Source organism: Halichoerus grypus, chromosome 6 (genome assembly GCF_964656455.1).
Source record: "Halichoerus grypus chromosome 6, mHalGry1.hap1.1, whole genome shotgun sequence".
NCBI lineage: Eukaryota > Metazoa > Chordata > Mammalia > Carnivora > Phocidae > Halichoerus > Halichoerus grypus.
The window spans coordinates 77,809,292-77,835,915 of record NC_135717.1 but is presented as its reverse complement, the minus strand read 5'-3'; the positions used below and the strand labels follow the sequence as shown (position 1 = coordinate 77,835,915).

General features: G+C 39.3%; 1 protein-coding gene across 12 annotated transcripts in view; it reads left to right on the top strand.

Annotated features, from left to right (window-relative positions):
* ERC1 (ELKS/RAB6-interacting/CAST family member 1) overlaps positions 1–26,624 on the top strand; it is a 550,857-nt gene that overhangs the window by 396,857 nt on the left and 127,376 nt on the right. For all 12 annotated transcript variants that reach the window (XM_078075442.1, XM_078075441.1, XM_078075446.1 and 9 more), the window contains one exon: positions 18,156–18,300. In XM_078075442.1, coding sequence (XP_077931568.1) covers positions 18,156–18,300 — 145 coding nt within the window. The remainder of the gene's footprint in view (positions 1–18,155; positions 18,301–26,624) is intronic.

The window sequence follows — 26,624 nt, the reverse complement described above, 5'->3', positions numbered from 1 at the left end:
CAGTGAGAGAGGGAACACAAGCAGGGGGGCTGGGAAAGGGAGAAGCAGGCTTCCCACTGAACAGGAGCCTGATGTAGGGCTCGATCCCAGGACCCTGGGATCATGACCTATGCCGAAGGCCGGCCATTAACGACTGAGCCACCCAGGCACCCCAGAGACCTTTCTTGTTTCTTGAGAAAGGCTTGTGTTACTATATGCTTTCCTCTTAGGACCGCCTTTGCTGTATCCCAAAGATTTTGAAGAGTTGTATTTTCATTTTCATTTGTTTCTGTGAATTTTTTTAATTCTTCTTTAATTGCCTGGTTGACCCATTCATTCTTTAGGAAGATGCTCTTTATCCTCCATGTTTTTGAGTTCTTTCCAACTTTCCTCTTCTGATTGAGTTCTAGTTTCAAAGCATTGTGGTCTGGAAATATGCAGGGAATGATCCCAGTCTTCTGGTACCGGTTGAGACCTGATTTGTGACCCAGGATGTGATCTATTCTGGAGAATGTTCCATGGGCACTAGAGAAAAATGTGTATTCTGTTGCTTTGGGATGGAATGTTCAGAATATATCTGTGAAGTCCATCTGGTCCAGTGTGTCATTTGAAGCCTTTATTTCCTTGTTGATCTTTTGCTTACAGTCCATTTCAGTGAGGGGGGGGTGTTAAAGTCCCCTACTATTATTGTATTATTATTGATGTGTTTCTTTGATTTTGTTATTAATTGGCTTATATAATTGGCTGCTCCCATGTTAGGAGCATAGATATTTAAAATTGTTAGATCTTCTTGTTGGATAGACCCTTTAAATATGATGTAGTGTCCTTCCTCATCTCTTATTATAGTCTTTGGTTTAAAATCTAGTTTGTCTAATATAAGGATTGCCACCCCAGCTTTCTTTTGATGTCCATTAGCATGGTAAATGGTTTTCTGTCCTCTCACTTTAAATCTGGAGGTGTCTTTGGGTCTAAAATGAGTCTCTTACAGAAAGCATATCGATGGGTCTTGTTTTTTCATACAGTCTAATATCCTGTGTCTTTTGATTGGGGCATTTAACCCATTTACATTCAGGGTAACTATTGAAAGATACGAATTTAGTGCCATTGTATTGCCTGCAAGGTGACTGTTACTGTATATTGTCTGTGTTCCTTTCTGTTCTATGTCACTTTTAGGCCCTCTCTTTGCTTAGAGGACCCCTTTCAATATTTCTTGTAGGGCTGGTTTGGTGTTTGCAAATTCCTTTTGTTTTTGTTTGTCCTGGAAAGCTTTTTCTCTCTCCTTCTATTTTCAGTGACAGCCTAGCTGGATATAGTATTCTTTATTCTTGGCTGCATATTTTTCTCATTTAGTGCCCTGAATATATCATGCCAGTCCTTTCTGGCCTGCCAGGTCTCTGTGGATAGGTCTGCTGCCAATCTAATGTTTCTACTGTTGCAGGTTACAGACCTTTTGTCCAAGCTGCTTTCAGGATTTTCTCTGTCTCTGAGACTTGTGAGTTTTACTCTTAGATGTTGGGGTGTTGACCTATTTTTATTGATTTTGAGGGAGGTTCTCTGTGCCTCCTGGATTTTGATGCCTGTTTCCTGCCCCAAATTAGGGAAGTTCTCTGCTATAATTTGCTCCAATACACCTTCTGACCATCTCTCTCTTTCTTCTTCTTCTGGGATCCCAATTATTCTAATGTTGTTTCGCTTTATGGTATCACTTATCTCTCGAATGCTCACCTTGTGATCCGGTAGTTGTTTATCTCTCTTTTTCTCTACTTCTTTATTTTCCATCATTTGGTCTTCTATATCACTAATTCTCTCTTCTGCCTCATTTATCCTAGCAGTTAGAGCCTCCATTTTTTTTTAATTTTTTTATTGTTATGTTAATCCCCATACATTACATCATTAGTTTTAGATATAGTGTTCCATGATTCATTGTTTGTGCATAACACCCAGTGCTCCACGCAGAACGTGCCCTCCCTAATACCCATCACCAGGCTAACCCATCCTCCCACCCCCCTCCCCTCTAGAACCCTCAGTTTGTTTTTCAGAGTCCATCATCTCTCATGGTTCTTCTCCCCCTCCGATTTCCCCCCCTTCATTCTTCCCCTCCTGCTACATTCTTCTTCTTCTTTTTTTCTTTCTTAACATATATTGCATTATTTGTTTCAGAGGTACAGATCTGAGATTCAACAATCTTGCACAATTCACAGCGCTTACCAGAACACATACCCTCCCCAGTGTCCATCACCCAGTCACCCCATCCCTCCCACCCCACCCCCCACTCCAGCAACCCTCAGTTTGTTTCCTGAGATTAAGAATTCCTCATATCAGTGAGGTCATATGATACATGTCTTTCTCTGTTTGACTTATTTCCTCAGCATAATACCCTCCAGTTCCATCCACGTCGTTGCAAATGGCAAGATTTCATTCCTTTTGATGGCTGCATAATATTCCATTGTATATATATACCACATCTTCTTTATCCATTCATCTGTCGATGGACATCTTGGCTCTTTCCACAGTTTGGCTATTGTGGACATTGCTGCTATAAACATCGGGGTGCACGTACCCTTTCGGGTCCCTACTTTTGTATCTTTGGGGTAAATACCCAGTAGTGCAATTGCTGGATCATATGGTAGCTCTATTTTCAACTTTTTGAGGAACCTCCATACTGTTTTCCAGAGTGGCTGCACCAGCTTGCATTCCCACCAACAGTGTAGGAGGGTTCCCCTTTCTCCGCATCCCCGCCAACATCTGTCATTTCCTGACTTGTTAATTTTAGCCATTCTGACTGGTGTGAGGTGGTATCTCATTGAGGTTTTCATTTGGATTTCCCTGATGCCGAGTGATATTGAACACTTTTTCATGTGTCTGTTGGCCGTTTGGATGTCTTCTTTGGAAAAGTGTCTGTTCATGTCTTCTGCCCATTTCTTGATTGGATTCTTTGTTCTTTTGGTGTTGAGTTTGATGAGTTCTTTATAGATTTTGGATACTAGCCCTTTATCTGATATGTCATTTGCAAATATCTTCTCCCATTCTGTCAGTTGTCTTTTGGTTTTGTTGACTGTTTCCTTTGCTTTGCAAAAGCTTTTTATCTTGATGAAGTCCCAATAGTTCATTTTTGCCCTTGCTTCCCTTGCCTTTGGCGATGTTTCTAGGAAGAAGTTGCTGCGGCTGAGGTCGAAGAGGTTGCTGCCTGTGTTCTCCTTTAGGATTTTGATGGACTCCTGTCTCACATTGAGGTCTTTCAACCATTTGGAGTCTATTTTTGTGTGTGGTGTAAGGAAATGGTCCAGTTTCATTCTTCTGCATGTGGCTGTCCAATTTTCCCAACACCATTTGTTGAAGAGACTGTCTTTTTCCCATTGGACATTCTTTCCTGCTTTGTCAAAGATGAGTTGACCATAGAGTTGAGGGTCCATTTCTGGGCTCTCTATTCTGTTCCATTGATCTCTGTGTCTGTTTTTGTGCCAGTACCATACTGTCTTGATGCTGACAGCTTTGTAATAGAGCTGGAAGTCCGGAATTGTGATGCCGCCAGCTTTGCTTTTCTTTTTCAACATTCCTCTGGCTATTCGGGGTCTTTTCTGGTTCCATACAAATTTTAGGATTATTTGTTCCATTTCTTTGAAGAAAGTGGATGGTATTTTGATGGGGATTGCATTGAATGTGTAGATTGCTCTAGGTAGGATTGACATCTTCACAATATTTGTTCTTCCAATCCATGAGCATGGAACGTTTTTCCATTTCTTTGTGTCTTCCTCAATTTCTTTCATGAGTATTTTATAGTTTTCTGAGTACAGATCCTTTGCCTCTTTGGTTAGATTTATTCCTAGCTATCTTATGGTTTTGGGTGCAATTGTAAATGGGATCGACTCCTTAATTTCTCTTTCTTCTGTCTTGTTGTTGGTGTATAGGAATGCCACTGACTTTTGTGCATTGATTTTTATCCTGCCACTTTAGTGAATTCCTGTATGAGTTCTAGCAGTTTTGGGGTGGAGTCTTTGGGATTTTCCACATAAAGTATCATATCATCTGCAAAGAGTGAGAGTTTGACTTCTTTGCCAATTTGGATGCCTTTGATTTCTTTTTGTTGTCTGATTGCTGTGGCTAGGACTTGCAATACTATGTTGAATAGCAGTGGTGATAGTGGACATCCCTGCCGCATTCCTGACCTTAGGGGGAAAGCTCTCAGTTTTTCCCCATTGAGAATGATATTCGCTGTAGGTTTTTCATAGATGGCTTTTATGATATTGAGGTATGTACCCTCTATCCCTATACTCTGAAGAGTTTTGATCAAGAAAGGATGCTGTACTTTGTCAAATCTTTTTCTGCATCTGTTGAGAGGATCATATGATTCTTGTTCTTTCTTTTGTTAATGTATTGTATCACGTTGATTGATTTGCGGATGTTGAACCAACCTTGCAGCCCAGGGATAAATCCAACTTGGTCGTGGTGAATAATCCTTTTAATGTACTGTTGGATCCTATTGGCTAGTATTTTGGTGAGAATTTTTGCATCCATGTTCATCAGGGATATTGGTCTGTAATTCTCCTTTTTGATGGGGTCTTTGTCTGGTTTTGGGATCAAAGTAATGCTGGCCTCATAAAATGAGTTTGGAAGTTTTCCTTCCATTTCTATTTTTTGGAACAGTTTCAGAAGGATAGGTATTAATTCTTCTTTAAATGTTTGGTAGAATTCCCCTGGGAAGCCATCTGGCCCTGGGCTTTTGTGTTTTGGGAGATTTTTGATGACTGCTTCTATTTCCTTAGTGGTTATAGGTCTGTTCAGGTGTTCTATTTCTTCCTGGTTCAGTTTTGGTAGTTGATACATCTCTAGGAATGCATCCATTTCTTCCAGGTTATCTAATTTGCTGGCATAGAGTTGCTCATAATATGTTCTTATAATTGTTTGTATTTCTTTGGTATTGGTTGTGATTTCTCCTCTTTCATTCATGATTTTGTTGATTTGGGTCCTTTCTCTTTTCTTTTTGATAAGTCTGGCCAGGGGATTATCAATCTTGTTAATTGTTTCAAAGAACCAGCTCCTAGTTTCGTTGATCTGTTCTACTGTTCTTTTGGTTTCTATTTCATTGATTTCTGCTCTGATCTTTATTATTTCTCTTCTCCTGCTGGGTTTAGGCTTTATTTGCTGTTCTTTCTCCAGCTCCTTTAGGTGTAGGGTTAGGTTGTGTACTTGAGACCTTTCTTGTTTCTTGAGAAAGGCTTGTATTGCTATATACTTTCCTCTTAGGACTGCCTTTGCTGTATCCCAAAGATTTTGAATAGTTGTGTTTTCATTTTCATTGGTTTCCATGAATTTTTTTAATTCTTCTTTAATTTCCTGGTTGACCCATTCATTCTTCAGTAGGATGCTCTTTAGCCTCCATGTATTTGAGTTCTTTCCGACTTTCCTCTTGTGATTGAGTTCTAGTTTCAAAGCACTGTGGTCTGAAAATATGCAGGGGATGATCCCAATCTTCTGGTACCGGTTGAGACCTGATTTATGACCTAGGATGTGATCTATTCTGGAGAATGTTCCATGGGCACTAGAGAAGAATGTGTATTCCGTTGCTTTGGGATGGAATGTTCTGAATATGTCTGTGAAGTCCATTTGGTCCAGTGTGTCATTTAAAGTCTTTATTTCCTTGTTGATCTTTTGCTTAGACGATCTGTCCATTTCAGTGAGGGGGGTGTTAAAGTCCCCCACTATTATTGTATTGTTGTCAATGTGTTTCTTTGCTTTTGTTATTAATTGGCTTATATAATTGGCTGCTCCCATGTTAGGGGCATAGATATTTACAATTGTTAGATCTTCTTGTTGGATAGACCCTTTAAGTAGGATATAGTGTCCTTCCTCATCTCTTATTACAGTCTTTGGTTTAAAATCTAATTTGTCTGATATAAGGATTGCCACCCCAGCTTTCTTTTGATGTCCATTAGCATGGTAAATGGTTTTCCACCTCCTCACTTTAAATCTGGGGGTGTGTTTGGGTCTAAAATGAGTCTCTTGCAGACAGCATATCGATGGGTCTTGTTTTTTAATCCAATCTGATAGCCTGTGTCTTTTGATTGGGGCATTTAGCCCATTTACATTCAGGGTAACTATTGAAAGATAGGAATTTAGTGCCATTGTATTGCCTGTAAAGTGACTGTTACTGTATATTGTTTGTGTTCCTTTCTGGTCTATGTTGCTTTTAGGCTCTCTCTTTGCTTAGAGGACCCCTTTCAAGATTTCTTGTAGGGCTGGTTTCGTGTTTGCAAATTCCTTTTGTTTTTGTTTGTCCTGGAAGCTTTTTATCTCTCCTTCAATTTTCAATGACAGCCTAGCTGGATATAGTATTCTTGGCTGCATATTTTTCTCATTTAGTGCTCTGAATATGTCCTGCCAGTCCTTTCTGGCCTGCCAGGTCTCTGTGGATAAGTCTGTTGCCAATCTAATGTTTCTACCATTGTAGGTTACATATCTCTTCTCCCGAGCTGCTTTCAGGATTTTCTCTTTGTCTCTGAGACTCGTAAGTTTTACTATTAGATGTCGGGGTGTTGACCTATTTTTATTGATTTTGAGAGGGGTTCTCTGTGCTTCCTGGATTTTGATGCCTGTTTCCTTCCCCAAATTAGGGAAGTTCTCTGCTATAATTTGCTCCATTATACCTTCTGCCCCTCTCTCTCTTTCTTCTTCTTCTGGGATCCCAATTATTCTAATGTTGTTTCGTCTTATGGTATCGTTTATCTCTCGAATTCTGCCCTCGTGATCCAGTAGTTGTTTATCTCTCTTTTTCTCAGCTTCTTTATTTTCCATCATTTGGTCTTCTATCTCACTGGTTCTTTCTTCTGCCTCATTTATCCTAGCAGTTAGCGCCCCCATATTTGATTGCACCTCATTAATAGCCTTTTTGATTTCTACTTGGTTAGATTTTAGTTCTTTTACTTCTCCAGAAAGGGTTTCTCTAATAACTTCCATGCTTTTTTCAAGCCCAGCTAGTATCTTTAAAGTGATGATTCTGAACTCTAGATCTGACATCGTACTAATGTCCGTATTGAGTAGGTCCCTGGCAGTCGGTACTACCTCTTGTTCTTTTTGTTGAGGTGATTTTTTCCGTCTTGTCATTTTGTGCAGAGGAGAATAGATTAATGAGAGAACAAAATGCTAGCAGGGTAACAATGTCCCCAGAAAATATACTCTAAACAAATCAGAAAAGACCTGAAGCAGTGGGAAAAGAAAGGGAAAGAGAGAAAAAAGAAAAAGAAAGAAAGAAAGAAAAAGGAAAAAGATAAAGATAAAAACAAAAGCAGAACAAAACAAAACAAAACAAAAACAGAATGTGATCAAATATGATCAGGCTGGTTTATAGATCAGTGCCACACACTAGATTTTGGGTGTATTTTGGTCTGTTAAAAGAAAGTCCCTCCCAAAATTTTAAAGAAAGAAAAACTTATATATGTACAAAAATAAGGGTTGATATGATGAAGGGATGGAATATGACTGTAAAGATGGAAATTATAAAAAATTTTAAAAAAGGATTTGATAAGTTGTTTGAAAAAAGAAAGAAGAGGATTAAAAAAAAAGAAAGAAAGAAAAAAGGGAGAGAATGTGATCAGGCAGGGGAGTAGAAAAAAACCATACACTAGAGATTTAGAGTATATTTTGATCTGTTAGAAGAAACTATCTCAAGATTTTAAAGAGAGAACAACTTATACATATATGCCAAAAATACGGTAACTACTATGAAGGGATAGAGTATGACTTTAAAAATGAAAAATAAAAAATTTTTTTTTTTTAAAAGGGATTGATAAGATGTTGGTTGAAAAAGGGAAAAAGAAAAATTCAAAAAAAAAGAAAAAAAGAAAAAAGAAAAAAAGACAGTTAAAAAAATAATTAACTTTGAAAGACTAAAGAATCATGGTAAAAAAGCCATGAATTCTATGTGCAGTATTCCCCTAGCGCAGGAGTTCTGCCGTTCTCATTGATCGGTAAACTTGGTCTTGGCTGGCTGTTCCTGCTGATCTTCTGGGGGAGGGGCCTGTTGCCGTGGTTCCCAAATGTCTTTGCCGGAGGCAAAATTGCCCCGCCCTTGCCGGTCCGGGCTACGTAATCTGCTCGGGTTTGCTCTCCGGAGCTTTTGTTCCCTGCAAGCTTTCCGTACAGCTTTGGAGGCGGAGAGTGAAAATGGCGGCCTCCCAGTCTCCGCCCCGGAGGAGCCGAGAACTCGGGGCCCCGCTCCTCAGTGCGCCCCCAGAGAAAAGCAGTCAGTCACTCCCGTCTCCCCGGTCTCCGGCCACACTCCGCGCTCACCCGGCCTGTGACCGTGCCTTTCTGTCTGGCACCCGACCCCGGGTGGAGTCTCCAAACCCAGCAGATCCCCGCAGTGCGCTCCCGCACCTCTCCTCCCGGGGGAAGAAGGTGAGTCTCCCCGGATCTGCCGCTTGTTGGGTCCCTGCTGGAGGAGCAGTGGCCCGACTGTGCCGCGGATCACGGTTTATAGCAACCCCGAGCTGAGAGCCGCGCCTGGGCTCCGTCTCTGCAGCCGGCTTCCCTGCTCCAATACCTGGGAGCTCTGCCGCACTCAGGCACCCCGGGTCTTTCTGTGACCCCGAGGGTCCTGAGACCACACTGTCCCGCGAGGGTTCCACCCCCCACTTCGCCACCAGAGTGGCGTCCCTCAGCAGAGCAGACTTCTGAAAGTTCCGATTTTGTGCTCCGTGGCTCTATCACTTGCCAGAAGCGGCCGACGGAGGCCCCTCCCCCGCCGTCTATCCTCCCGAATATCGCCTCGGATTCACTTCTCCGTACGTCCTACCTTCCAGAAAGTGGTCGCTTTTCTGTTCAGAGAGTTGTTGCTATTCTTTTCTTCGATCTCCTGTTGAGTTTGTAGGTGTTCAGAATGGTTTGATCCCTATCCAGCTGAATTATGAGAGGAGACGAAATCCAGGTCTCCTACTCCTCCGCCATCTTGCTCCGCCCCCGAGCCTCCATTTTTTATTGCACCTCATTAATAGCCTTTTTGGTTTCGACTTGGTTAGATTTTAGTTCTTTTATTTCTCCAGAAAGGGATTCTCTGGTATCTTCTTTGTTTTTTTCCAGCCCAGCTAGTATCTTTATAATTGTCATTCTGCACTCTAGTTCCGACATCTCACTAATGTCCATATTTATTAGGTCCCTGGCAGTCGGTACTGCCTCTTGTTTTTTTTGAGGTGAGTTTTTCCGTCTTGTCATTTTATGTAGAGGAGAATAGATGAATAAGAGAACAAAATGCTAAAAGGGTAACAAAGACCCCAGGAAAATATACACTAAACAAATCAGAAGAGACCCAAAACCAGGGGGGAAAGATAGGGGGAAAAAAAAGAATACGATCAGGCTGGTGAATAGAACAGAGCCACACACTAGATTTTGGGTGTATTTTGGTCTGTTAGAAGAAATTGCCTCCCAAAATTTTAAAGAAAGAAAAACGTATATACAAAAATAAGGGTAAATACGATGAAGGGATGGAATAGGACTGTAAAGATGAAAATTAGAAAAGATTTTAAGGGGTGCCTGGGTGGCTCAGTTGTTGAGCGTCTGCCTTCGGCTTGGTTCATGATCCCAGGGTCCTGGGATCGAGTCCCACATCGGGCTCCCTGCTCAGCAGGAAGCCTGCTTCTCCCTCTCCCACTCCCCCTGCTTGTGTTCCTGCTCTTGCTATCTCTATCTCTGTGTCAAATAAATAAATAAAATAAAAAATATTTTAAATGAGGAATTGATAAGTTGGTTGAAAAAAGAATGAAAAAAATTTTAAAAAAGAGGGAATGTAATCAGACGGGAGACTAGGAAAATGTCATACACTATATTTAGGGTATATTTTGGTCTGTTCGAAGAAACTGTATCCCAAAATTTTAAAGAAAGAAAAACTTACATGTACAAAAAATAAGGTTAAATACAATGAAGGGATAGAATATGACTGTAAAAACGAAAATTAAAGATTTTTTAAAAGGAATTGATAACATGTTGGTTGAAAAAGGAAAGAAGAAAAATTCAGCTAAAAAAATAGACAAAGAAAAATAAAGAAAATTTTAAAAATTAACTTTGAAACACTAAAGAATCATGGGGAAAAAGCCATGAATTCTACGTGCTGTATTCCCCTAGCGCTGGGGTTTTTCCGTTCTTGGCTGTTCTTGCTGATCTTCTGGGGGGAGGGGCCTGTTGCAGTGATTCTCAAATGTCTTTGCCCCAGGTGGAATTGCCCCGCCCTTGCTAGGGGCCAGGCTAAGTAATTTGCTCGGGTTTGCTCTCGGTAGCTTTTGTTTACTGAAAGCTTTCTGAGAGTGAAAATGGCGGCCTTCCTATCTCTGGCCCCAGAGGAGCTGAGAGCTCAGTGCCCCACTCCTCAGTCAGCCCTCATAGAAAAGCAGTCAGTCACTCCTCTCTCCCGGTCTCTGGCCACACTCCGTGCTCACCCAGCCTGTGACCTAGGGTTTCTATCTCTGGCACACAACCCCGTTTGGAGTCTCCAAACCCAGCAGATTACTGCAGTGCGTTCCCATGCCACTCCTCCCGGGGGAGGAAGGGGAGTCTCCCTGGATCTGCCACTTGTTGGGTCCCTGCTGGAGGAGTAGTGGCCCGACTGTGCCGCGGATCGGTTTATGGCCACCCCAAGCTGAGAGCCTACTCTTCAGCTCTGTCTTTGCAGCTGATTCCCTGCTCCAATACCTGGGAGCTCTGCCACACTCAGGCACCCCCGGTCTTTCTGTGACCCCAAGGGTCCTGTGACCACACTGTCCCAGTGAGAGTTCCTCCACACCCCCACACCCCCACCCCCCACCCCCCCGCATAGCCACTAGAGCAGACTTCTAAAAGTTCCGATTTCGTGCTCCGTGGCTCTATCACTTGCCAGTAGTGGCTGATGGAGGCTCCCTCCCCCCCCCCCCCCCCGCCCCGTCTATCTTCCCGAATATCGCCTCGGATTCACTTCTCTGCATGTCCTACCTTCCAGAAAGTGGTCACTTTTCTGTTCATAGGATTCCTGCTATTTTCTCCCATCTCCTGGGTCCTCTCAGGGGAGCTCTGAGATGTCACAGAGTATCCCAAACTTCACTTGGCTCCCCAGGGGTCCCTGCAGTTGTCTGTGCGTCTGTTCAGAGGAACGTGTATTGTGTTAACTTTGATTCTTTTCAAGGACTTCTGAAAAATAAGTCAGTCTATATTGGGATAACTTTTCTACCCATTCTTACATCAGTGTATTTCTTAATATAAATTGGTTTTCTTCCCTTATTTCAGGAAATAGACATAAAGCAAGAGAAGATTGAGAAGATTCCAAATTATTCTGGGCAAAGGCCTTGTTACTGTGCTGCAGGAAGGTTATATGAGACAGGACCCCAGCATGCATTATTGGATCAAATGCCCTGAGATAGTTTGTATTTGGTGACATTTGAAAGTTATTTTCCAGGGGCGCCTGGGTGGCTCAATGTGTTAAAGTGTCTGACTCTTGATTTCTGCTCTTGTCATGATCTCAGGGTCCTGAGATCAGGTACCGCGTCAGGGCTCTGCTCCTCCCCAGGCTCGCATGCACGCGCTCTTTCTCTCTCTTTCATAAATAAATAAAATCTTAAAAAAGAAAGAAAGAAAGAAAGTTTCTTTCCAGCATCAATACATAAATGTGATATATTTTTATATTTCATATTCACTGAATTATATAGCAATTTTTCATAGTCCCACCTGTGACTCTTGAATCCAAAATTCAGACAGCATCATTTTATTCTTCATTCCTTAAAAATAATTTTTATAATATGAGAATTCTATTCATAATACATCTCCAACAGTAACATTCTGACCTTTCTGCTTTGAGAAGCATCCAATCTCTCCTCTATGCCTCTAAATCAGTCTTTTCTAAACCCTTGCTTTACTTTTGTGGAACTTTTAATGCTACCGTATTATCAAAATCAAATCATTCTTTATTCAGCATTTTGAGTAACTCCTATTTGTCAAGGTTGGGTCAGAATCCTCAAGGATTTCATAATCTATGTTTATTCCTTACTGCTATTCCCAGACCATCTCTGCTCTGATCCAACACCACCTTTTCAGTTCTCTTTCCCCATAGAAAATCTCGAATCCAGTTATGCAGTGTATCTTCACATATGCCTGTGCTTTTACACTTGCCACTTTCTCTTTCTCACTATCTCTGTCAAAATAAGGTCCCTCTCAGGTCCCACATCCTCAACCCAAGGTGATTTCTTTGTCTACTGTATTACTTGAACATCTACTTTCCATGCGATTTATTGGCAGTTATCATTTATTGTCTCATCTCATTCGTTTTATTGAAATACTACAGTTAAAGAAGATAGACTAACTCAGAAACAAAACCATTTATACAGTGTCTCTGATAATCTCTTTAAACACCCAGTCATGGAAAGCTCTACTAGTTTTTAGGCTTTCAATTCTACTTGTTAACAAGAGTTAATACATTAGATGTTCATTATATAAACTGAAATCTCTTTGTGACTTTCCTCCCTTTAATGCCATTTGTGCCCTCTAGAGGAACACAGATTAAATGTCTTTTTCTGCTATTCTGACAGCAGTTATCATATTATATGGATAAATCTTTTTGGATTAACGTGCCCTTTTATAACCCCATTCTGTCATGTTCCTTTGGATACGCTCTACTTTGACACTGTCTCTTAAATTATAGCATCTAGAATTGAACCTATGACTCCAGTTGTCATCTGTCTACTTAGAGAAAAACAAAACTCTTTAAATGAAATATAAATTAGCTAAAGTTAGTGGTCTCTTTTCCAGTCTTGCTTTTCTTCATGTTTTCACATTTTTCCCCACTCTCTCTGCTCTCTAGCCTTCCATGCTATTGGGGGAAAAATAAATAAATAAACCAAAAAAAAAAAAAAAAAACCTTAAAATGAAATAAGGGAATAGCTTCAATGAGTGAATACATTGGAACAGTTGGGAAAGCAAACCACCACATTGGATAGAAATGGAGTCAGTATTGGAGGTGCTATTGGTTCAAGATAAATTTGTGAAGTGCCTACTCCATTCCAGGAACTGTTCTTGGCACTTGGGATACATTAGTGAACAAAACATACGAAGATCCTGCTTTCATGGAGCTTATATTCCAGCTATTTTGAAGCAAAGGCTTTAGGCAAAAAGGAAGACAAACAATAATATCAGAGTATATAGAATGCAGAGAGTAACTCATACCAAATAAAAGAAAAAATTGTAAGTGGTTTAGGCACATGCAGTGCAGAAAATTAATATTTGTAAGCTTCTGGCATGCAAAGCCATGAATTAAGACTCTAGAAGGAAAATGATATATTTTAAAAATTAAAGATGGGATATTATTTACAATAGGCAGAGGTGGAAGCAACCCAAATGTCCATCAACTGATGAATGGATAAACAGTGTGGTATATACATACAGTGGAAATTATTCAGCCTTGAGAAAGAAGGAAATTCTGACACATGCTACCACACAGATGAACCTTGAAGACATTATGTTAAGTGACATAAGCCAGACACAATAAGACAAATACTGTGTGATTCCCTTTATGTGAGGTTCCTAGAGTAATCAGATTCATAGAGACAGAAAGTAAATGGTGGTTGCCAAGGGCTGGACAGGGAGGAAGAATGGGGAGTTCTTTAATAGGTACAGTTTGAGTTTTGCGAGATAGAGTTCTGGAGATTGGTTGCACAACAGTGTGAATATACTTAACACTACTGAATGTACACTTAAAAATGGTTAAAATGGTCAACTTTATGTTATATGTATTTTACCACAATTAAAAATAAAAAGTTTAAAAATATTTTTAAATTAGCGAGCTAATAAATTGAAAAACAATAAACTCATAGAAACATTAAAAGAAAATTGTAAAGACATAAACCATAAACATAATATAGTTGAGGAAGCAGACCCTTGCATGTGTAGAAGAATAGAAGGACATTTACAGAGCACATGCCTGTTAATATCACTTAAACTGTGAACGTACTGAAAGGAAATGCTGAATAGACAAAAATTAGCAGTCCGGTGAGGAGTCAGGTTTTAAAGGAGAGAAAGCTGCAGGTTTCAGGTAGAGAGCGTAGCATAAACCTAAGTGAAAACAAGTAGTAACTCAGTGATACAGGGTCCTTGGAGGACAATGAAGAAGAAGTCAGTTGAAAATTATAGCTGGTCAAATATTAAGCCAAAGCACTTAATGTGGTAAGAAACCAGATGAAAGTGAATTGGGAGAGTAGGACATTGTAGAAGGATGGTGAAATCAGAATGGGCTTAAGAATTATATAGACCCAGGGTGTCTGGGTGGCTCAGTTGGTTAAGTGCCTGCCTTCGGCTCTGGTCATGATCCCAGGGTCCTGGGATTGAGCCTTGCATGGGGCTCCTTGCTCAGTAGGGAGTCTGCTTCTCCCTCTCCCTCTGCCTGCCACTCCCCCTATTTGTGCGCTCTCTCTCTCTCTCCTCTCTTTCTGTCAAATAAATAAAATCTTTAAAAAAATGATGTAGACCCATGATAAAAGGATGGTAGTGACTATGATAGTGAGCTTGCAGATACAAAGCCACGGGCTCATTAAAAACTATTAGGAAGAACAAACAAAATGTGAACATTGGTTAGGGAGAGCAAAAAAGTCAAATTACTTAGATGTTGTCAGCCTATGGATCTAGGAATATAGTGCTTTAATTAACATGGAAAAAGAAATTTATTATGGTAGATGAAAAGTTTTATTTAGTGTTGACATTCTACGTTAAAGATATTTTGGGGTACCTAGAACAGAGATAATAAGACAGTCGGTGACCAAAGCTTGAAAGATCAGACATTTCAGTCAGGATTGCCCAAGTAGGCTCACCCACAGGCTGGTTTTCACTGAGCTTAGTTAAGGTAGATTCAGGCATTATGAAAAAGATTTTGAGCTCCATTTGCCTTGGATATTTGCATCCTATTTCTAAATGTTCTCAGAAGGGAGAAGGGGACAGCGGAGGTGGTCTTACTGTTTCTTAAAGCTCAAATGACACAGTAGAGTACTTTTAGAGACATCTTGATTCTATTAGAATTTTCAGGTCAAAGGGCAGGTTCAACTGTTATGTAGTTTAAAGCACCAGGGATGGATTGAAAAGACCTCTTTAATGACTTAAAGTTGGATTTCTGCTACTACCTACTCATTATGCAAGTAATATGGCATGTTAGTCAAGCAGTAGGGGGCCACTAATCACTTTGAAAGGTTCTGTGTATACATTTTCTTTTTTTTTTTTTTAACTGAGGAAAAGACATTAACAGAACAAGGAGAGTAATTTAGCAGGACGAGCATTGCCGTTCTTATTTTGCTCTGGGCTTGTGGCATACATATATTACCTTTCACATTATACGTGCTTGTATTACTCCCTAGGGGCTCATGGGAAATGAAGTCAGAATGTGCTTCACTAGCAAGTCTTCCTTTTCTGTAGATAGACTTTAGTTAGTAAAGCTCTTAAAGTCAATTATTAATCCCCATCAAGGTTCATTTTCTTTAAAATAGCCATGTTAGACTTAGAATAGCTGACTTCCACGTCTCAAGCAATTGATTCTGATTAAAAAGGAACTATTTCTGGTATTTTTATTTTCTTCTTTTTAGTTTTCTGGATCTTCCAGTTTTTATTCCAGGAGTGCATATTACTTTTATCAGAAAATACCTTTCTTTTTTCAAAGAACCAATTATATTAAGAGTTAAGTGGCTACTAAAATAAGATTTTTTTTTGTAATTTGCTTTTTTTTTTTCCACTCTGAATTCCATTCCCTCTGAAAAGCAGGGCGTTCTTTAAAATTTTTTAGTTTCAACACTTTTGAGTGCTCTCTGTAAAACTTAACCACATAAGTTCAGCCATACCATATGGTCTTTTCTATCAGATGTATTGAGGGAACAGCAATTTTTCTTATTCCCAAAAATTAGATGGCTGTTACTATTTATTAGCTTTAATATTCTTGCCTATCTTCCAAATTTTAAGAGATTGCTCTCCCCTGTAGTTGTGTATTTCAAATTTACCAAAATTGTAGACAAGAGAACAATACTCTCTCTCTTTCCAAAAACAAAAGAAAAACATAAAAGCTAATATATCCATAAAAAATAATGACATTAACCAAAGTTTATATGTTTATATGTGCAGTATGTAATCAACACATTTTATTCTCTTGACTATCAGTTGACCTTGTTAGGCACATACACATGTAGAAATCACTATTAAGAGTATACTTTTAAAATGGAAAAGACAGTAGTGTGTTAAGCTGTTAGGGAATTTTTAGAGGTTGAGAGTGATGGGTATGGGAAAGTTTGATTCTGTGCAGTTTGTAGTATATTATCAATGCTCAATAAAAAATAACATAAATGACATAATAAAATTTCTGTTTGGATTTTATATAAAAAGAACAAAAGACTTAAAATTATATATCTTAGTAAAAAAGGCATTATTCCAGTGGCTCAGAGTCTAGTACTACATCCTTTATTTTAAAATTTAGAATCTGAATTGTCACCTGTTATATCATATTGCAGTTTGGGAATGTGACATTTTACCCCAGAGATTAACTGTACCACACTAGCTGGCCAGCCATATCATTTATAAAAGAATTTGGAATTTAGTCAAGATGCTTCACCAACACAGAATAATTTTTACTATTTCACATTATGATGCTTTCCTTAAGCACAGAGTGGAACTCAGATCCCATCACCTTTGTATCTTCCATTTTGCAAAGGTGCTCTTTACTTCATCTGATTGGATAGAGTAATTTATCTTTCATTCATCTTCTGTTATTTGCCTGCTGCTAAATGTGTAATTCTGACTATTGGTGCACAGAAATACTGCAGCACCCTTATTGAGAAAACACATTTCTCATTCAGCTTTGTCAGTCTTTGAGCTTCCCCAAAGGGAACAGATGACGGCAATGAGCAGGAAATTGTGCATAGCGAGACCAACTTGAACTCCTTCACCTTTAAGCTCATTTCACCACTTAAAATATTTTTTTCAAGTGGTCATTAGATATATTTAGACTATTGTTATCCCTTTGCTGTTGACTAAAGCTTCATGGGATAAGCCGTCTGCCGTTTTTTAGAATTATATAGAGTGTGGGGACAGTGGAAAATTACACTGGGGTCAGTGAGAATCTTCTTCCCTTCCAACAACAAAGACTGGTTAAACAAATCTTCATTTCCATGATGTAAGCTGATCTCTCTCCTCCATTTGTTAGTACTGCTTGTACGGAGTTCTCCAGAACTACCCATCCAGAAAACAGAAAATCCTTGTCAGAATATGCAAAAGATAGTCTTCCAGTTTGTGGCTAAACTAAAACTCTTCCAGATGACTGCTATTGAAGCATAATTATCTTAACAAAAGACAGAAGCAAGGTTAAACTTGGGCAGTTCATTCTCAGATTCAGCATTTCCTCAGGTCAAAAGCTCAGGCCACTTAAATAGTTCCTGTAAATCAAATCTGCGTTCTTACACATGACTTAAATAATAGATGAGCTATTGAGGAATGCATTTTTGCCGAGGAGACTAATTGTTCACCAACTTCGTTCAGATTATTTTGTAAATTTCTCGTGTTCACCCCTCTTCTAAATCCCACCTTCTTTTCCTTCTGGATGTGAACCAAAAAGTAGTTAGCTAAACCACAAGGAATCTGTAAGGTTCAAGTTATTGTTTCAAAGTGCACAAATCATTGCCAAATAAAGCCACGACTGGAAACTTATTTGCATTGATGAGAGAAAGAGAATTGTAGATGTTTAGAATGCCCCGAGAACAGATGGCTGATTTTCTAAATCCTATTTCCTAATGTTTACAATTTGTTACACACTCTATACATAAGAATGTTTCAGTTTCAGTAATGCCTCAATTTGCCTGGCAGGTACAGAATGCTTATCAAAAGAATGAATTAAATGGGTAAAATGTGTGGGTGATAGTTTTATTCTTAGTTTTAAAAAGTCATTAATTTTGTTTACTTTTTGAGTCTAACTATAAATAGGAACTCTTTATTAAGATGTCAGTATAACACATGATAAAGACATTTAGAGTCAGAGAAACCTGAGTGGGATTCCTAGCTGCACCATTTACTTCAAATGTGAGCTTGGGCAAGCTATATAAACTCTCTGAGCCTTGGTTTCATCACCCTTAAAATGGGGGTGATAATAGTAACTTCAAAGGATTGTTTTGAGGATAAATGAAAGTCCTGGAATTTTCTTTATTTTGTAGGCAAGAAGCTCTTCTGGCTGCCATTAGTGAAAAAGATGCCAACATAGCTCTTTTGGAGCTTTCATCCTCTAAGAAAAAGACCCAAGAGGAAGTGGCTGCACTGAAGCGGGAGAAGGATCGTCTAGTGCAGCAGCTCAAGCAGCAGGTATAATGAAATGCCAGGGAGGGCCCATGGTGGAGGGGCAGTAAGACCAGCTCTCACGCCATTCTCTACCTTTGTCTTTGCCAGCTTATATTTTAAGGTCTCGCGTCTCATATTAGACGTCTGATCTTTTTATCTAGCTAGGTTGTTTGTTTTTTTCCCCCAGAGGGAGAGAGGGGAGGGAAGGGACAGACAGAATCCTAAGCAGGTTCCACGCCCAGCACAGAGGCCTTTGCAGGGCTCAGTCTCACAACCCTGCAATCACAATCTGAGCCAAAATCAAAGAGTTCCGTTGCTTAGCCAACTGAGCCACCCAGGCGCGCCTCTAGTTAGTTTTCATTAGCAGGGACTTTAATCTTCTTCACAAATCTTCTGGCTATATCTAGGAATTAGAGTGTTCTTGGTAAAAGCACTGGTTTAGAAGATGTTACAAGACTCCTATGAGAGGGTTTTTTAACATAGCTGAATGAAATTAGCAAAATTCTGCCCGCTTAAAATGAAAAAGGCTTATTTTTTACATCCAACCAAAGTCCTACTATAGAAGGCACTAAGTATATTTTTACTTAAACAATTTCTAGCTACTCAGAGCTGAGTAAGCTTTGAAGGTAAGAGCAAAGTTTTGCCCTTTTCTTTTCCAACCTAATCCCTCCCCAAATTTAATGCTTAATATTTATGTAAGACCTGTGAAAATAAAAGCTAAACATTTCCCTTTTGTTAATGGTTGGACAACAGTGTAAATGTACTTAATGGACACTTAAAAATGGTTAAAATGATAAATTTTATGTTATATATGTCTTATGACAATTTTAAAACTTGGGGGAAAAAACCTTTGAGAATGAAGAGAAAGCTGAATTTTAAAATCTTAAGTCCCCTTCTTTATCTTAATATTAAAACTGCTTAGAAATAGATTTTATGTTTATTTATGTGGCCAACCACATAAATACCAAAAGATGTCCCTTTTCGGGGCGCCTGGGTGGCTCAGTTGGTTAAGCGACTGCCTTTGGCTCAGGTCATGATCCTGGAGTCCTGGGATCGAGTCCCACATCGGGCTCCCTGCTCAGCAAGGAGTCTGCTTCTCCCTCTGACCCTCCTCTCTCTCATGCTCTCTGTCTCTCATTCTCTCTCTCTCAAATAAATAAAAAAATCTTAAAAAAAAAAACAAAAGATGTCCCTTTTCTATAGGATAGGTCGATGACCAGTAAAAAAATAATCCTTTGCTCATTTATAAGCAGAAGAATCTTTTCCAGTGTCCTAAAATATTTTGCCACAGGAAGAAGACATCATCTGGTATTTGGATACCTGTTAAGTAAAACAGGAAGAATGTGCTTAATATTAAAGACATCTGTCCAATAGTTCAAAACTGAAATTTGGCTTATCGAAGCTGATAATATGAGTTGAATAGTGGTTGCAGTGGCCTAGGAAGGTGGGGAAGATGGGGAGGTGTTGGTCAAAGAGTACGAAGTTTCAGTTATGCAAGATGAATAAGTTCTGGGGATCTAATATACATCATGGTGACTATAGTTAACATCCTATTGTATATTTGAGATTTGCGAAGAGTAGATTTTAAGTGTTCTTAAAAAAGGTAACTATGAAGTAATAGAAATGTCAATTAGCTTTATTGTAATAGTGATTTCATGATGTATACATATATTAAAACATCACATTGTATACCTTAAATATATACAGTTTATATTTGTCAGTTGTATAACTGCTGTGGGGGGGTGCTGATACATGAAAAAGGAGGGTATTGAAGAAAGGCGTTCACTAGTTTGTGGGTGTGTATATTTAGCAATATCAGTTCTCCTAAGTAGTTAGGCCTAAATACAGATTTAAGTGGTTCCTGGTCCCTCTACTTTCAGGCACCAAACAGAATAAAATGTCTAGCAGACTAGAGTACTGTATCTCATTCATAGTGGCTTTTGATTACTTCGTTCTCAAGGCTATATGTTTTCAGTAGGTGAAAGTTAAGGGTATTTATTAATCTACGAACTCATAATCTTAAAAAAGAGCAGCTTAATGTCTTTCCATCCCACTATATGCCCTGAATATTCTGTAGTGATGTGATCTATGTAAGGAGAAAGATAAATGTAGTTCTTGGGAGTCCTTCCAACAGTGTTTTTTGTCTGCTTTCCATGTAAAGTTTCACATTCCTGCCCTCTCAGAGTGTCTCAGATGCTGTGAGCAAGAAGGAACTGGTCTTGCCAAAGATATTTGATTCTTTAATTTTTTCTAAGTGTGTGTACTAACTTTTAGACAAGAGAGAGGCCTTTTGGAAAGAGGATATGGCATCAATATTGTTTTAATTTAAAGCTTCTAGTCCTTGAATTGCTGGAATGTGCCTCAGTCTAAAGGCTATTTCCTACCAAGGAGGCAGTCAGCATTGACCAGGCTTTCCAGTAAGTGGAGCTGCCGCTGCCTGATGGGCTCTTGGCATTCGTGTGCAGTTCCTAGTGTTCGAAAGAGGTGAAGCAACAAGGGGTTTACAGATTTGGGGGTCACCCGCTTAAATGGGCCCAATTTGCATACCCACCCCAGGGTAGCTTGTCTCCTTGACTCATTCATGGCAGAGCAGCACTTGGAGAGGCTGCATCAGAGGAAGGGGCTGGAGCCAATGAAAAAACTAAAAAATAAAGGTTGTCTAACAAACTCCAGATGTGCTGTGGTGGGTGCCAACCAGTGTGTTCGGATTATAAGTCATGAAGAAGCCCCCGCTGTGACTGTCAAGCACCCACGCTGGATTTAATGTAAACTCACATGGAACCCTGGAGAGCTTGAACACAGCCTGTTTAGCCACAGCAGCTGTCGCAAGATGGCCTTTCTCTCAGCAGCATTTTTTTCTTTTCGCCTCGGGAATTTTACAACCTCCATATTGTATTTGCTGTTAGTGTCAAGTCTGGCTCTGCCCCCGTGTGCTCTATGCAGAATGTGTCATGGGCAGATTGGGCTTTTCAAGACAAGCTGCATGGTTTGGTTTGGTTTGGTTTTTTTCCTGTTTTTTAAAGGTCAACTATAACATTAGAAGAGGAAAGGCTACAAACTTAAACTGATTTGGTTCAAATCTAGACAATCTCATTTACAGCTATGATTGTAGAATCCTCTGCATTAGGATGAAATGTCAGACAATATATTCCTTTGTTCCAGCATGGTCTAGGCGTGAGGGATAGAAAGAGACAGTACTTGCCTTAAAAAAGAAGCTCACAGTATAGTGCTTAAAATACTAGTAGTTCTAAACATTTGGCAAAACCATTCTGTAGAAGGGAGCCTTCCCATCTTTTCCTGCTGACAGCCTAAGCAAATCATCCCTGCATTACGTGATTTATTTGCCCATTCATTTCAGATTCTTTGAGTATCTACTGTGTGTCAAATATTGTATTCATGGAAAATGAATGTCTCTCTTCCTAGTTAACAGCCTGGCAGCTAATCAGACCTAGGTTGTACCTCTAGCTGTCTCTTTTACCAGTTAGACACATTATTTCTCTGAGATTCATGTTCCTCATCTATAACATTTGGATAATGTTACCTACCTCACACCCACAGCACTTAAGCTCCCACTTCTGTTCCCTCTCAGAGATCTCTGTTTCACAGTGAGCATTGTGCTATGGGTGATAACAGGCTACATTGAGAAAAGGGGGTACTTCAACAACTATGGCTCTCATTCAGTCATCTATAATAACTGTTGAATTTTCAATAGGACTATAGTATTTTTCTTAAGATTTTATTTTTAAGTGATCTCTACACCCAATGTGGGGCTTGAACTTACAACCCTGAGATCAAGAGTCACATGCTACCGACTGAGCCAGTCAGGCGGCCCTCAATATGACTGTAGTATTTAGAATTCTACAACTAGCACATTGTGTTCTACTCCTGTGAGGAAGAACATATTTCTCAGAGCAATTAGGAGAATAAGTGGTACACTTTATCCTTCCTTTTTTCTTCCTGTTTTTTTTAATGATACAACTATAAGATAGCCGTTTTCAAAAATAATTTTAATATGTTTTTCTTAAGTCTTACATTTTCATCATCGAAGAGCATTGTTAAAATGCCCACCTGCCTGAAATTGTTAGCACTAGAACGTTATTAACTCCAAGCATGCGTTCTGTCTCACTCTCTAGTTCTGTGACTTTCCACTTGCATACATGCCTCTTCTATCCCTGACTCGTATGACTTTGCAGAAATATGTGAAAATAGAATAACTATAAAAATGACTACCACTTATCAGTTGACTATAATATGCTGGGCACAGTTGCTTTGTATGCATCATATCTAATCCTCAACACAGTTCTGTATATATATATATATATATATCTTTATTATGTAGATGAACCACCTGAGACCCCAAAAGATTAAATTTCTTGGGTAAACTTCCACAAGGACTAAGTGGTGGGACGAGAGCTGGTTCTCTTCTTACTCCTACCATCTTCTGTGGAAATTCCAGACAGTTGGTAATTAGAAAAGTTGTAGTGGAATTAGAATAATACAAACAGTGCAGGGGCACCTGGGTGGCCCGATCAGTTAAGCATCTGCCTTAGGCTCAGATCATGATTCCGGGGTCCTGGGATTGAGCCCCGAGTCAGGCTCCCTGTTCTACAGGGAGCCTGCTTCTCCCTCTCCCTCTGCCCCACTCCCCCTGCTTATACTCCCTTGCACTCTGTCAAATAAATAAAATCTTTTTTTTTATTAAAAAAAAATAATAATACAAACAATGCTATTTCAAGTCTTTATGGCACTCATTCCCTGGAGATATAGGAAAGGGTATTTATTTATATTCCAAACCATCCCCTCTCTGCCTCCGAAGAACTTGAAACAAAAAAGAAATGGTGGATTTGTCCCTGTTCTTCAAATTACTAAAAGAAGTGATATGAACTTGAAACTACAAAATTACAGTGAAGTATAATTTAGCTTCTTTTAAATCTTTGGAGATGGCAGTCCTATAGCAGAACTAAACATGCTGTTGTTCTAACGGTGCACCTTCACGTTCTGCCTTCTTTGAACCATCTGCAAACAACTCCTAAAAGCACCAGCTGGGAGCCAGCCTCCCAGAGACTTTGACCATCCTGAGTATATGGAGACTTTTCAACTTCAGAGCGATTTATAGAGTGTTTGGTCCCCTGGGTCCCCAACCTATATACGGATAGTGAAGGGATATTCTAACTCTGTAGCTATCCAGCAGGTAGCCTGTGCGGCCAGTCTGTTTGGCCTTTACATGGGATTAAGAAAATTGCCCACCTAAGCAATTCCCCCTGAACCTTTATCACCTATGAATGTGACATGCATGAATTAAAGAGCAATTACAATCTCCTTCCGAGAGCAGGCAGTCAGAGTAGTTGTTTCAGGGTTCTACAGGTTTAAAACTATTGTTCCTAAAGAATATTTAGCTGACCACCCACTTGAGATTTAGACTGAATTAATTTAGTTGCTTTTCAGGATGAGTTTCTTTTTAAAAAAACAAAAGGGGCGCCTGGGTGGCTCAGTCGGTTAAGCGTCTGCCTTCAGCTCAGGTCATGATCTCAGGACCCCCCGCATCCGGCTCTCTGCTCAGCGGGGAGCCTGCTTCTCCTTCTCCCTCTGCCTGCCGCTCTGCCTACTTATACTCTCTCTCTAGCTCTCTGTCAAATAAATAAATAAAATCTTTTAAAAATACAAAAACAAAACAAAAATTAGAAAATCATTATGCTTTTAAAAGATAATCTGAAGTAACCACCTCTAAAATATTAATTTTTCATAATCACAGATTACCCTGGAAAGTTAGTTCTCGATGATGTTATTCACTGTGAACTTTAAGCTCTTGAGTTCCATAGGCAAATGCTCTACTTTCTGTAATAAGATAATGCTAAATTAGATGTAAGTAAAATAAGTAGATAAGGCAATTCACTCATAATGAGAAGCCCCAAATTTTGATTGGTTGCTTTTTTTTTTTTTTTTAATCAATCACTGCTTTTGAGTTATTACAGAAAATGTTTTAGGCTTTAACCTTTTCTTTTCAAATATTAATTTCTTATATTCATAATTTTTTATGAAAATTATTGTCAGCATTAAGCCTGTGATTCTTTATACCTTCTGTATTCCCCTTCTCCTCCAGGACTGGAACTACTCTCATTGATGATATGTTAAGACAGCTATCAGGAACTCTCCTCTGTGGGGATACTGACATCAAAAATCAGTTGAGTTTTAAAAAGATCTTTGTAAAGTCAGGATGGCCTCACATCTTTTATTGCACACACACACCTTTGGCTCTCTGTAATGCTGAGTGTTTGTCTTGCTCCCCGTTAGTGTGTTTGCAAAATTCTATCATCATTTTCTAACAATATCTCCTGTGAGGAAAACAGGTTATTAATAATGTAGTTCCGTTTCACAGAAAGTAAAATCAAGGCCACTGATCAGCTAACAGCACAAATCAACTATAGGTATCAAAGAGTAGGTCGTACTTTAGCACAGATAGCATACACCATCCTATCGGTGTTCCTAATTGGAATGCTGCGGCTGTAATTCAAGACAGCCTTAGCATTTCCCCTGCTGTCCAGGAATCTCTTCTTCCTTGACCCACACCCTTTACTGTTAACAGACCATTCCAGACTCTCATCTAAACTAATTTAGCAACATTCACCAATTATTATTTAGTGCTTACTATATGCCAGGCCCTCCCCTAGGTGTTGGTGATAGAAGGGTAAGCAAATAAACATGGCTCTTGGAGACTTCTCTTTATTGCACATTCAACTACTTTATCTAGCATTCCTAGGTATTTTGTCACATAAGAATTTTCAGGTCATCTAGTTTGGCATAGAAGTTGTACTTCTTTCATACTACACAAGAAAATTGAGCAAAAATATTTATTAGTGATTTGTCACACAATTTCTCATTGTAAGAACTCTAAACTAATTTTAATTTGTCCTTTTTTATATATTCTGAACAAATTGTCAGTTTCCAAAATGCTCAAATACAAGAATTATAAATAGATTAAGGATAGCTAAGTATACTAGCTGAGTGAGCCTGAAGAATCATAAATAATGCATATATATAGTTTGGTGGATACAGAAAAACCTTGGATAAGTTGCTATGTATCCGTGCTTCATTTCTCCCAAACAAAATGAGTATTATCTCTCTCCTCTTTCTGTTCAGGAAGTTTGAAGATCAATTAGAACCAAAATCTTCTTGGGGCATCTGGGTGACTCAGTCAGTTGAGCGTCCAACTCTTGATTTTGGCTTGGGTCATGATCTCGGCGTTGTAGGATGGAGACCCGTGTCGGGCTCCACACTCAGTGAGGAGTCTGCTTGAGATTCTCTCTCTCCCTCTGCTCCTCCCCCCACTCACTCCCACTCTCTCTCTAAATAAATAAATTCTTAAAAAAAAAAAAAAGACCCAAAACCAAGATCTCCTGGAGAAGATCTGTATATAGTATATAAGTACAGAGCTGTGTGATGTGTCAGGATCTCCTGGTATATGTTCTGCAGAAAGGTGTCTGTCACGTGGAGAAGCTAGCTGACTGTCAGATACTAATGGCCAGGTTCATCTGCACATTTCTCAGCTAACCAGTCTTTTTACTGTTCAGTCTGAATGTCACCTTTCTGTTCACAGTCTTTCCCAGTTGTACCAGTTCTGTTTCATTGCAGTTACACCCAGGTGATCCTGATTGGTACTGGAGGTGATCCTATACTGTTCAGTCAAGTGTTACCATCTACTTTCTTAGTTTTCTCTTGTGTTATGTGTATTTTATTTGTTTAACCCTCATAAGACTACTTTATTTCCCTAATCTCTAAGTTCTTAATGGAAATGGGTTGCTTCAGTCTTGCTCCAAGTGTTTTTAATAAGTACAGTATGAAAAATATCTGAAGTGAATATACTTTGTCTTTTATTAAGTTCTGCCCACTCTCTAGTTAAGTTTTTTAGTTTCTTGCAAGGAGCTATGTATGATATCTTGTATGATACTGTTATTTATTGCTTTATCAGGTAGAGCTAAGGACTTTGACAACCTCTGATTAGGTCCAGGAAACTGGCCTATGCTTTGAGTTGGCACTTAACTACAGTCCAGCTTAGCATACCTTCAATCATCCATAAACCCACATCTATATATTCTCTCAGACTTCCTCATCCCTGGTTACTGAGAATGACAGTATACAATGTGCTATCCACATATCTCACTCAGAAACAACCTATTCTACAATATGGACTTGTTCTCTTTTGCATCCTTTATTTTGGGTTATTTTACATCCTTGTTAATAGTGAGCAGAATGTGTGTATAGGTTAACACCCTTCTTATTTTGACTTTAGACCCCTTTTCTCACATGGTATAGGGCTGACCATTGGCCCACCTTTAAAGAGAAATCCATCA